The 12,772-nt window shown below is 41.7% G+C and overlaps 2 protein-coding genes and 1 long non-coding RNA gene across 3 annotated transcripts; 2 read left to right on the top strand and 1 right to left on the bottom strand.

Annotated features, from left to right (window-relative positions):
• The first annotated feature begins 3,107 nt into the window (after positions 1 to 3,107).
• LOC148085417 (methyltransferase-like protein 27) lies at positions 3,108 to 5,327 on the top strand. The gene is made up of 5 exons (XM_087782552.1): positions 3,108 to 3,221; positions 3,760 to 3,888; positions 4,123 to 4,258; positions 4,347 to 4,439; positions 4,848 to 5,327. The coding sequence occupies exons 1-5, from the start codon at positions 3,117 to 3,119 to the stop codon at positions 5,051 to 5,053; spliced, it is 669 nt and encodes a 222-aa protein (XP_087638678.1). The 5' UTR covers positions 3,108 to 3,116; the 3' UTR covers positions 5,054 to 5,327.
• A 1,899-nt stretch (positions 5,328 to 7,226) lies between these two features.
• LOC148085415 (methyltransferase-like protein 27) lies at positions 7,227 to 12,399 on the bottom strand. The gene is made up of 5 exons (XM_087782550.1): positions 12,241 to 12,399; positions 8,289 to 8,417; positions 8,059 to 8,194; positions 7,511 to 7,603; positions 7,227 to 7,445 (listed from the first exon to the last, which is right to left on the bottom strand). Exons 1-5 carry the CDS (start codon positions 12,349 to 12,351, stop codon positions 7,228 to 7,230), a joined length of 687 nt encoding a protein of 228 aa, XP_087638676.1. The 5' UTR covers positions 12,352 to 12,399; the 3' UTR covers position 7,227.
• LOC148085416 (uncharacterized) lies at positions 10,422 to 12,193 on the top strand. The gene is made up of 3 exons (XR_015709829.1): positions 10,422 to 11,253; positions 11,384 to 11,418; positions 11,517 to 12,193. It is a non-coding gene; the product is annotated as an uncharacterized LOC148085416 (long non-coding RNA).
• Positions 12,400 to 12,772: the final 373 nt, after the last annotated feature.

Below are 12,772 nucleotides of genomic sequence, written 5' to 3'. Positions count from 1 at the left end.
GGAGATAACAAATGGGATACCACAAACAAATTTGTTTTCGGGCCTTCGGGTCACCTTGACCCAGAGACAACACAAAGGGATAGCACAAACACATTTATTTTCAGGCCTTTGGCTCACCTTGACCCAGAGATAACACAAGAGATACCAAAAACACATTTGTTTTTGGGATTTCGGGTCGCCTTTACCCAGAGACAACACAAGGGATACAACAAACACATTTGTTTTCGGGAGGGGTTAAAAGGGTTAAAACTGAATCAAAGTCAAAACTAATCCTGACCCAATTTCACATCTTTCACCTCAATCGAACGGACGTCTTCGTGGAAAAGTTGTGACATTTCGAAGGAGACCTCAACTGTGGAGGGCTCCAGCTGAAGGCCAGCGGTTCTGGCTCTGGCTCTGGCGTCGGACCCTCTCCTCCGACTCACACCCCAGCAGCCTCGAGCGGTGCCAGCTGAGCCAAATCTCTGGCGACCAGCTGCACCTCCTGCAGGCTGCAGACCCTCCACCACACTCTGACTTGAGTCGTGGCCGAAACATGTCACATACAGGTGACAGTCGTCATGTCCAAGTGGATCCACGTCACGATACCCGAGCTCTCCTGGGATCTGTCCAAGGGTCGCTTAGGTCATGTCCCGACTGATATCCTCACCTGCATTTACTTATTTGACTTACGTCCACTCTTTCCTTCTGTGTCTTTTCTAAATGATTAATTAAAAAAAGTATTTGAAAATCCGAGTCATCATCTTGTCTTCTCTTGAAGGCATCAGGAAACCCATCAGAGAGGAGCTTCAGGTAACACGTTCAACAAGTTACTTCGCTGATATAAGAACAACATTAGTTCTTGACAGTCATCAGAACTCTGACTCCTCGCTCCCCCCTAACTGTCTCACTCTTAAAGGAACAGTAACGATGCAAAAACAATGAGCCTTACAGTATTTTACTTCAGTTTTCAAATTGGTGCAGACCTAAAAAAAACAACAAAGATCTGGTAAACTGTAATTTTCACGTTACAAACGTATAGATTATTATAAATTAGGTTAGGTTTGATATCAAATCGGAACGTTAATCCAGACAGGAAGTTGTTTTAGACGAGTGATTTTTTTTTAACAGCGTCTTTTTTAAATACCTGTTTGCGAGCATGTTTTTTAAACTGCAACACATCTAAATGATAAACATGATTTTCATATCGAACGACAAAGCGTACCCACTTCCTGTCTGAATCGACATCGGTCTGAATCCTCTGCCTATGCAGCTGGATATACTTGGACGCGCACCTTGTTTCGTCAAGTAACTGTACAAACGTGGGCAACAAAAACGCATGTTCTGGGACGAGTAACAACAAGTGACGTCAAGATCCGGAGGTTTGGCGGAAGTTGCGTGTGCGGCAGTTTGAAAACTTTTTAGCTGACGCTGAAACTACAAAACTTAACTCGGTCATTATACAAGCACACATCTACAATTGTATTCCATGGCGCTTTTAAACAAACAAGCACAATAACTCATTTTATTCCTGTGGTGTCACAGGTCTACATTCCTGCATGTTTAGTTTATCAGCATTTGTGACGTCACCTCTGCAGGATCGCGATTACTGTTGACAAACGTCACGTAGACGCTCATAATCGCAGCTAAATAAAAATAAAAAAAACATATGTCCATAAACGCAATCTCAACGAAAGGTTCTATTTTCATACAAAAGCGTACCGGCTTATAAAGAGCATCAAGCGAAATAGCACATCCAGACTTTATTTTACTCATTCATAAAACAATTTCAACATTGTGGAGTTGTAACACCTACAAATATATAATATATCCACTTTTACAGGACCTTTTTTTTTTTTTTTTTTTTAGAATCCCTTATTAGTCCCGCGAGGGGAAATTCAACCATTCACACATACTGATGGGAGTAGGCATGCACACTTGCGCCAAGTTCACCATCAGGAGCAATCAGGGTGAAGTGTCTTGCTCAGGGACACAACGACACAAGCTTGTCTGGAGCTGGGATTGAACCTGCAACCTTTTGGACTGCAGGCAACCACTCTACCATCTGAGCTATGTCGCCCCGTATTAATATTAAGCATGTATTAATCCGCGAGAGCCTCTTGACTTCCGCGATGCGTGAACAATCCAAGCTTCAAAAAATAAAAATTAAGTTAAGTTTTTTTTACCGATTTATTTATGGTTTGATCCAAGGAAGAGTGACATTTTAGAATTAAAACAGTCAATTTATTAATAACAAAGTATGATTACCAAAGTAGGCCTTACAAGACCTTAAATACAACAGTTAAACAAAGAAATGCAAATTATTCAAATTGTTCAGAAATACCACAGTTCCAGCGCTTGGTCCAGTATCTGTCAGACATCCTGGCTCACCCAGGTCCTCCCAGAGAGTGGCACTTAATCTTTAGATCGTCTCGTCTTTTAAAGCCCTCAAGACACTCAAGACACTCCCAGAACCAAATCTGACTCCATAATGAACAACAGATGTTGTTTGATCTGATCACTAATCTAAACAAAGAATCTCCTGACCTCCTTCACACCCGTTATCTCCAACCAGGTTCGAGGGCCCTAAATTCTGTGTCTTGATACTTCAAAAGTCAGGAACATCCTTGTCTAAACAATCACGACATTTGTTACCGTGGCTTTATCCTTCCTCCCCCAATACATACAGTATGTTATCTTCACAGTCACCTTTAAGCCATGTCACCAAGGGCCATAAAAGTTAAGACACAATTGGCCAGAGCCCCTGAGCCTTCAACCCCTGCTGTGGGAAGGGAGCTGTCGTAAAACACAACACAGGATGTTTAAGATCTGAACGAGAGATGACATTATCAATGTTTAACAGTTGATTACACAAAGGACATACATTCAACTCATCAATGGATACACATATAGGGAAGTAATTTAGAATATGTCTTCACGCCTCACTCACCTTGATTTGAAAGATACGAGAAGAACTTGCTGTACCTGTTTGCAATGTAATTATCAACTGACAGGAGCGTCTGATTGGTTGGACTCCCGAACGTGCAGGGCATAAAAAGCAAGTCGGCTCATGCAGAACTTAGAACAACCTGAGTTTTCTCCCTTCTCCAGTATTTTGGATCTTCCACAATCTCATCATGTCGACTGACCTAGAGGTGCAGGCGAGGATCAAATCGCGCAGAGCCTGTGACAAGGATCAGCTCAAGGATTATTACGACACCTGGGCAGAAAACTACGACGGGGTAATTATTCTTTGAAATATTTGGATGTAATATAAGATTATTAGGTGAATAGATATCTTGTGGGTGGACAAAAAAACAATCACTTAATAAAATGTCTAAAAGAAAAAAAACAATCTGAAGATACACGTTGAAGTAAAAATGTCATCATTGTGTAACAAAAGATGTGTAGATTTTACCTGAACTAAAGATTAAATCTTAATCCAGAGACAGAGTGAATGAAAGTCAACGCAAAAGGACTAAGTTTAAATCTAAATCAACATATTGAGGAGAACAAGAAGATCAGGGTGGGAAGATAACAACTTTTAATCCGTAAAAACAAGGACTGGAACATGAAAAAAAAAATTCATTCAGTTATACTTGAGATGTTGCCTGATAAAACCAAAACCATGAAAGGTTTTATCTAGCTCTTTATCACGGCTCTCCAGATAACCTCTGGTATATTGAATAAAACAAGTTTGTTAAATAATCATACATGCTTCTTTGTCTGTCTTATGAGTTTTCAATGTTTAATATGTTTGTTTAATTTTCACTTTTTCAGGATACGGATGTATTAGAATGTCAAGGACCAAAACTTGTGGCGGAGATGGTTTCATCTCACTTCACTGGAAGTCGTGCAGAAGCTAAGGTTCTGGACGTCGCCTGTGGACCTGGAGAGTTTGCCAGATGGGTAAGAAGAATCGAAAGAAGCCAATAGAGAAGATGACCAGTGGTTAAGGTTAACACTGAAGTCCATGATGAGTCTTTGGAGCTCCAGCTTGTTCTGACTTGTTGACCAGGAGCCAGAACAAGCTGTAGTCCCGTCAAGAACAAACTCAAGTCACCAACTCGGTCTAGAAGTGTTCAAGAATTCTTGTATAAAGGTGAAACATGTGAGTCAGTTCCTGACTGTGGTTTCTTTAAGATGAGTGAGCAAGGCTTCAAGATGTTTTCCGGAGTGGACTTCAGTGGGGGGATGCTGAAGGAGGCTGAAAAGACTGGACTCTATCAGCACCTGGAACAGGTCAACCTTCAAACTGATTCTTTAAGCGGGACTGCAGGTACAGTGAAATATTGCATGCAATATTGTAAAGCATGGTGTTTAAACATTATTTGTCTCTTAAAACATGCTCTCTTTTCACTCTTCAGATACCTTTGATGTTTCGGTGATTATCGGAGCTTTAAATCCTAATCTTGTTCCCTTTCGTACCCTGAGAGAAATGTGCAAAGTCACCAAACCAGGTAGTTTGAAACATTTAAATTGTGTTCGTCAAACCCAACCCCTGTAATGCATAGTATGTCATGCATTCGTGGGAAATATCATTTCAAAACCCCTCTGGGATACTAACGCTCCAGCAAGGTGTTAGTATCATGAATGTACTTGTCCTGTAGAAACTCTTTGTCAAGTAAGAGTCATCAAGTTTTCCTCAAGCCGTTTCTTCCTGGAGAAGGTTCAGCTTTGACCTGATCTAGCTAAGATCAGGGCTGTAAATAACTGTTAAAAGGACATAAATATCAACATTCATCATCATTTACAACATTTCATGCAGGTTTGCAAACTTCCCCACAACAATCTGACAATAACAATATTTATTATAAGTATGTGTCTGTTTTGTTTGCATATTTATATATATGTTTTGTTTCTTTTAGGCGGTCTGATAGGCCTGACGAAAACGATTTATGAATCTGATGACCCAGAACACGTGCCATCTCTGGAGAAAGAGCTGCAGCTTATGGAGGATGAGGGACTGTGGACCAAAGTGCAGTTTGTTAAGTGTGACACCTACATGAGGAACCTGGTTGATGAGCACAGCGAATATCATCAGGGACTAATTTACTTGTTTGAGATCAAATAAGGTTGTTCCTTCCTATATGGCTTGTACTGAAAATCGAAAGAAAAGATTTCAATAATTATTATTGTTTTGATTCTTTTTATTCAGTTACGAAAATGTATTTTCTTCCTCTAAACAGCAACCAAAAAAATAAATACCCAGCGAATGTGACTTTCACCCACAAACCCCCTCACTGTTGTTCATGAGTATTGAAAACAAAAGCTTATTTCATTCCCGTGACATTAAGGGTCTATATTTCCTGTTAAGTGCACATTGCAGGGGTTGAGATGTGTAAAGAATAAAGCTCCAAAACAAATAGAATATGCTGTCTTCATTCTGACTGCCTTTTACTACAACTGGTTTATCCAAATCCAGTCACAATCACATCCATTTTTATTTTGACTGAGCTGAACACGAGTCACCTCCGAGTGTGGATTGGTACCTTGGAGGAGGTTTGTGGCTTGGGTTGAATGTGCCGCTCTCACCTTGCTTCTTTTAAACTGTGTTTGTTACCTCTGCCTGTATCTCATACTCCAATCATTGAGTTCAGTTAAGAAGGGTCGGAACCTGGATTCTCAGTGGATTTAAAGGGTAACTAATGTGAAAACTTGCTATAATTATTACTAATTATTACATATATTTTAAATGAACAAACACCAACCAGCCACGTTAACTTTAATGCTCAAGGACCGAGGACCAAGTTGACAATTCCTAAAACAGTGGTGGAGTTGTAATAATAAACAAACAAAAACAAAGATAAACAAGATTGAATTGGTAAAGAAAAGAAACAAATAGAAAATAAAAATTATTATACCTATATGGTGAATAATAATGTCCGGAGAAGTCTGGAGAGAAGAGGTCTTCATGGAAGAGTTGCACCCAAAAAGCCATTCCATCAACTATGCACAAAAGCATAGGAAATTGTAAATATTTGGCTCTAGCAGCTTGTTGAAGGGCTGGAGAGCGCTACAATAATGAGTGTCTACAGGCAACAGTGAAACATGCTGGAGGTTCCTTGCAAGTTTCGGGCTGCATTTCTGCAAATGGAGATGGAGATTTGGTGAGAATTAATGGTTTCCTCAATGCTGAGAAATACAGGCAGATACTTATCCATCATGCAATACCATCAGGGAGGCGTATGATTGGCCCAAAATGTATTCTGCAGCAGGACAACAACCCCAAGCATACAGCCAATGCCATTAAGAAATATCTTCAGCATAAAGAAGTAGTCCTGGAAGTGATGGTATGACCCCCACAGAGTCCTGTGCTGTGTTTCAAATTGCATACTTGCGTACTCATAGATAGTATTTTTAGTGCTTAAGTGCGTCTCAATTCTTAGTATGCGAAATTTAGTGCGCCATGCACACTAAATTTGCGTACTAAAACGCCCACAAAACTGAGTATGGTTTGATGGCCACTATCTACCCTAAACGGCTCCATCTTAGTGACGCTGTAAATGGAGTTACGTCATATATATATGCATATACTTACAGGTGTATTTTCAGCAGCAGTAGAAGGATGAGACGTCTTCGGTGCTGATACCAGCTTAAATATCTTGCAAACATTTAGATGCCATTTGAGGCACAGCACTGATCACAACATAATGGAGTATGTCTGGGATCACATGAAGAGACAGAAGGATTTGAGAAACATCTACAGAAGATCTGTGATTAGATCTCCAAGATGTTTGGAACAACCTACCAGGTCCTTCGAAAACAGTGTGCAAGTGTATCTAGAAGAATTGGTGCAGTTGTGAAGGCAAAGGGTGGTCACACCAAATATTGATTTGATTGACATTTCACTTCTGTTCATTCACTGCCCATGTCAATTGATGAAAATAAACTATGAACACTAAACTATGAAAGTTTAGCATCTTATGGCGGAAGGCACAAAGTAAAAAATAGTCAACTCTGATGATGCTTTGGCGTTGCTTAATAAACTGATGATCTGCAGATCTGTGACTTCTTTGATAAAAGCCTTCCATGGACTCTGTGATCTCTTTTTTGGCCAATCCAAACCTTTTAACTACTAATATATCATTTAGTTTAGTTAATTTAGTTTCCCCAGTCAATGGTGTTTAATACTTTAAGACAAATATCCTTTACATTGTTATTTTGTTTCAGTAAGACAAAGGAGTAACTGTAGGTGATAATTCCTTTTTTTATTAGTTAATTCAATAAAAGTGTGTTCTCTCAAAGTTACTTCTTCAAATCCTTGGATGGTTTCTTCAACAAGTAAAGCGTTCCACTGAGAAACTGGTCATTTTCAGTATCTAAAATGTATTTGTCACACGTCCTAAACTCCACTTTATGCCAGAGTCCCTCGTCCTGCAGCCGTTGCAGCTCCTTCTGCAGAGCTGTGTCGAGCTCCAGATCCTCATAAGGGTGATTTGACTTTGTCATGCAAATCAAACCACCTGCAGTAAAAAAAAAAAAAGTGTTAACACAATAAAAATGTGATACTACTTTCTTTGAGTTTGACCTGGTTTCGTGACTTGGCATATTTCTCTGAAGACGCTCAATGGGACATGACCAGGTGGCAGTGCTGAGATCATTGCCACCACATCGTACCTGTCTGGAGAGGAAATGAAAATTTAAAGGAAAATTAAAAAGGAAAGCAGAAAATTGGCCTTTTAGGAATTGTAATTAAGATTATTTTGTCATATTTTCATTCTGGAGTTGTATTTGGTTTCTACAAATTGGAGGACTGGGGTTAGAATTTGACTTTTTACATGTCAAGACTTTCGTCAAAGTGAGTGAATACATTACTTTAAAAATAAGATTTTTATTTGTCTCTGAAAACAAGACAAAAGAAATGGGTTATTTTACTATTCTTATCATTCATTTTGATTATGTTATTTAGATTTCTCTGTAGTAATCCAAACATCCTGAAGGTAGTGGAAATATTGCCTAAAATATTGCAAAAAAGATTTGAGACTATCTGATGTATGAGGATTTCAGGTGTTCTATTCAGCCATTTCATTTTAAATATACCAGATGTGTTATTTATACATTTCTTTATAAATATACCAGCATCTCCAGGTAAAGGGTCCGTTCCCAGGTTGGCCAGTTTAAGCTCCTGATACAGCCCAGTCTTTTCGGCCTCCTGTAGCATCCTTTCACTGTAGTCCACTCCCTCAAATTGGCTAAAACCTTGCTCCTTCATCTGTGTATATTAAATAGACAATACAAAAAACGTTTATTTCCAAGACTTCTATCACTTTATTCATCTTTTATCTTCAGAAGTAAGTTTCTATTACAACTCGAGCAAACGTTCCAGGTCCACAGGCGACGTCCAAAACCAGGGCTTCCTCGCGACGTCCAGTGAAGTGAGTCAAAATGATGTCCACTGCCTCTTCTATCCCATGATAGTCCAAAGCGCTGAAGTCCTGTGAAACACCATTTTGTTTCATCAATGTTGTGGCTTTCACTGCTCAAAGGACCAAACAGAAAGAGGTTCAAACACAATGGTTCAACACATGTTTAAGATTGTGTGTTGATGATGTTGAAAGGGAGGGAAAATCCCTTCTCACCAGTTCATACTGTAACAGTTTGGATTTGGTAAACACACCCATGATGCACCGTATTAACCGCTCTATTTATACAAGCACCAGGGTGGTATCAAGATACCACTTTTACACAAGATTCGTCACATATCTTAGCAGATTATATGATATACGGACGTGTGGAAAGGCCTGAAGAACATCTCAGGTCATGGCCAGAGTGGAGCCAGAGCCACAGCAGGGGGAGACCAAAGATGGGCCACTGAACTTAACCAGTATTTCAACCGGTTTGATCAGGGCCCCCCTCCCCCCTCCACTTCTGCCCCCCACTCTTCACAAAGCTGTTTTTCCCCTGCTTCAGCCCCCTCCCCCCAACTGTTCTCACCTCCAAGCCACCTTTCTCCCCCCAACACGCCCTACTGCCTCAGCTGCCCAACCCGCCACAGCCACCTCTCTCTGTTACATCTGAACAGGTGAGGAGAGAATTAAGGTGACTGAAGATCAGGAAAGCTGCTGGACCAGATGGACTCAGTCCCAGACTGCTCAGGGACTGTGCTGATCAACTTTGTGAGTTGTTCACACACATCTTCAACCTGAGCCTCAAACTGGAGAAGGTCCCGGTCCAGTGGAAGACCTCCTGTGTGGTTCCGGTTCCCAAGGCGGTGCACGCGAAGGAGCCAAGCCACTTCAGACCAGTCGCCCTGACCTCCCATCTGATGAAGACCTTGGAGAGGCTGGTACTCCGCCATCTACGCACGACGGTGAGCTCTGCGTTGGATCCGCTGCAGTTCGCCTACAGGCCAAAGATGGGGGTGGATGACGCCGTCATCTACCTGCAGCACCGGGCACTGACTCATCTGGAAGGCGCCGGTAGCACTGTGAGAGTCATGTTTTTTGACTTCTCAAGTGCTTTCAACACCATCCAGCCGGCGCTGCTAAGGAAGAAGATGGAGGACGCAGGAGTTGGGACACAGCTGGCAGCATGGACGATGGACTACCTCACCAACAGGCCGCAGTATGTGAGGCTGCAGGACTGCAGGTCTGAGGTGACCATCTGCAGCACCGGGGTGCCTCAAGGGACAGTGCTGTCACCTTTCCTTTTTTCCCTCTACATGGCGGACTTTACCTATGACTCCAGCAGCTGTCACCTCCAGAAGTTTTCTGACGACTCGGCCATTGTGGGCTGCGTGTCTGGGGGGGGCGAGCTGGAGTACAGGTCAGTCATCAAGGACTTTGTTGAATGGTGTGAGAGCAACTACCTTTGCTTAAACACCGGTAAGACAAGGGAGATGGTGATTGACTTCAGGAAAAAGTCCCCACCACATCAACCGGTGAGCATCCAGGGCTCGGACATTGAGCTGGTGGACAGCTTCAAATACCTGGGTGTTCACCTCAACAATAAACTGAACTGGTCCACACACATCAACGCCGTGTATAAGAAGGGCCGAAGTCGCCTCCACCTCCTGGGGAGACTGAGGTCCTTCGGAGTGTGTAGACCACTATTAAGGACCTTCTATGACTCTGTGGTAGCCTCTGCTATCCACTACGCTGTGGTCTGCTGGGGAGCAGGCAGCACGGACCGGGACACGAAGAGACTGAACAGGCTGGTCACGAGGGCCGGCTCTGTCCTGGGCCGCTCGCTGGACTCGGTGGAGAAGGTGGGAGAGAGGAGGACACTCTCCAGACTATCCTCCATCAGGGACAACACTCTCCACCCACTGCACCTGACCGTGGAGTAGCTGGCCAGCTCCTTCAGTGGCAGGCTCAGGCACCCCCAGTGTAGGACGGAGCGTTATAGAAGGTCCTTCATCCCAACTGGTGTCAGGATATTTAACTCTCTACTTTAAATATCCTGATGCTAATCCGTAGTGTTTTTCTTCTCGTGTGTTTTATTTTATTTTTATTTTTATTTTATTTTATTCTATTGTATTTTGTTAATAGTGTTAAATTTCTAATTTTGTAAATAATTTGTATATTTTTAAGATCGTTTTTATTTTATTTTGTATTATCTCTTTTATTATTTCTTTTTCCTTGCACTTTATTTTTTTCAACTGTGCTGTTGTAAAAGTGTGTTTCCCCTCTGGGGATGAATAAAGATTTTCTATTCTATTCTATTTTCTATTCTATTCTACAGGGAGTGCAGAATTATTAGGCAAATGAGTATTTTGACCACATCATGCTCTTTATGCATGTTGTCTTACTCCAAGTTGTATAGGCTCGAAAGCCTACTCCCAATTACGCATATCAGGTGATGTGCATCTCTGTAATGAGAAGGGGTGTGGTCTAATGACATCAACACCCTATATCAGGTGTGCATAATTATTAGGCAACTTCCTTTCCTTTGGCAAAATGGGTCAGAAGAGGGACTTGACAGGCTCCGAAAAGTCAAAAATAGTGAGATATCTTGCAGAGGGATGCAGCACTCTTAAAATTGCCAAGCTTCTGAAGCGTGATCATTGAACAATCAAGCGTTTCATTCAAAATAGTCAACAGGGTCGCAAAAAGCGTGTGGAAAAACCAAGGCGCAAAATAACTGCCCATGAACTGAGAAAAGTCAAGCATCCAGCTGCCAAGATGCCACTTGCCACCAGTTTTGCCATATTTCAGAGCTGCAACATCACTGGAGTGCCAAAAAGCACAAGGTGTGCAATACTCAGAGACATGGCCAAGGTAAGAAAGGCTGAAAAACGACCACCACTGAACAAGACACACAAGCTGAAACGTCTACTTGTAGACTGGGCCAAGAAATATCTCAAGACTGATTTTTCTAAGGTTTTATGGACTGATGAAATGAGAGTGAGTCTTGATGGGCCAGATGGATGGGCCCGTGGCTGGATCGGTAAAGGGCAGAGAGCTCCAGTCCGACTCAGACGCCAGCAAGGTGGAGGTGGGGTACTGGTATGGGCTGGTATCATCAAAGATGAGCTTGTGGGGCCTTTTCGGGTTGAGGATGGAGTCAAGCTCAACTCCCAGTCCTACTGCCAGTTTCTGGAAGACACCTTCTTCAAGCAGTGGTACAGGAAGAAGTCTGCATCCTTCAAGAAAAACATGATTTTCATGCAGGACAATGCTCCATCATTGCTGGCAAGAAAGGGTCTAAAAGAAGAAAAACTAATGACATGGCCTCCTTGTTCACCTGATCTGAACCCCATAGAGAACCTGTGGTCCCTCATCAAATGTCAGATTTACAAGGAGGGAAAACGGTACACCTCTCTGAACGTGTCTGGGAGGCTGTGGTTGCTGCTGCACGCAATGTTGATCGTGAACAGATCAAAACACTGACAGAATCCATGGATGGCAGGCTTTTGAGTGTCCTTGCGAAGAAAGGTGGCTATATTGGTCACTGATTTGTTTTTGTTTTGTTTTTGAATGTCAGAAATGTATATTTGTGATTGTTGAACTGTTATATTGGTTTCCCTGGTGAAAATAAATAATTATAATGGGTATATATTTGTTTTTTGTTAAGTTGCCTAATAATTATGCACAGTAATAGTCACCTGCACACACAGATATCTTCCTAAAATAGCTAAAACTAAAAAAGCCCTGCTCCAACTTCCAAAAATATTCAGCTTTGATATTAATGAGTGTTTTGGGTTAATTAAGAGCATGGTTGTTGTTCAATAATAAAATTAATCCTCAAAAATACAACTTGCCTAATATTTCTGCACTCCCTGTATATACAGTATATGTGTTTTATATAGGTACTCACCTTTTCAAAGTCTCCTGCCCAATTGTTGTAAAACTTGCACAAATCCTTGGAGTCACAATTTAACAACAACTGGACCTTCATTTCTGCCTGAATTCGATCGTTTCCTGACATGATTAAAAGGCTCAAAGAGTAGAGTTGAGTTTGTTTCAACTGCGCTGCCTCAACTTGTCCAACAGGTCGCTAGTATTGCCAACATGCCTGAGAGTCAAACCCTTTAACTGCATCGTCTGATGTCTTAACCCTTTCGTGGTGTCTGAGTCTGTGATACCGGTTCCCCAGTATTCCTTAACATGTACTCCAGCCCTACACGCTTTTTTAAATACAGGGTGTTTAGGTCCATTAGAACTGATCTGATGTGGGCTGACATCTTTGAAGATTTCACAATTTCAAGGAAGAGAATTCAAATCGAGAGGGCCACAAAACAAAAAAATCGAGGTTGTTTGTAATAATATTGTGCAGTTGCAGTAAACGTCAAAAACCTTTGCCCTGCGAGAGACAGAGATGTATCGATACAATTCCATGGTTTGGTATC

Source organism: Callionymus lyra, chromosome 2 (assembly GCF_982586985.1).
Source record: "Callionymus lyra chromosome 2, fCalLyr1.hap1.1, whole genome shotgun sequence".
Classification (NCBI taxonomy): domain Eukaryota; kingdom Metazoa; phylum Chordata; class Actinopteri; order Syngnathiformes; family Callionymidae; genus Callionymus; species Callionymus lyra.
This window is presented reverse-complemented; position numbering and strand designations above follow the sequence as displayed.

What these genes read in the sequence shown, in the direction of transcription:
- LOC148085417 (XM_087782552.1), top strand. Translation starts at nt 3,117, where the DNA reads ATGTCGACTGACCTAGAGGTGCAGGCGAGGATCAAATCGCGCAGAGCC. An exon ending in GGGCAGAAAACTACGACGGG is followed by an intron (nt 3,222 to 3,759) that starts GTAATTATTCTT and finishes TCACTTTTTCAG; the next exon opens with GATACGGATGTATTAGAATG. An exon ending in CTGGAGAGTTTGCCAGATGG is followed by an intron (nt 3,889 to 4,122) that starts GTAAGAAGAATC and finishes GGTTTCTTTAAG; the next exon opens with ATGAGTGAGCAAGGCTTCAA.
- LOC148085415 (XM_087782550.1), bottom strand. Translation starts at nt 12,351, where the DNA reads ATGTCAGGAAACGATCGAATTCAGGCAGAAATGAAGGTCCAGTTGTTG. An exon ending in CTGGAACGTTTGCTCGAGTT is followed by an intron (nt 8,195 to 8,288) that starts GTAATAGAAACT and finishes TAATATACACAG; the next exon opens with ATGAAGGAGCAAGGTTTTAG. An exon ending in CCCTTTACCTGGAGATGCTG is followed by an intron (nt 7,604 to 8,058) that starts GTATATTTATAA and finishes TTTCCTCTCCAG; the next exon opens with ACAGGTACGATGTGGTGGCA.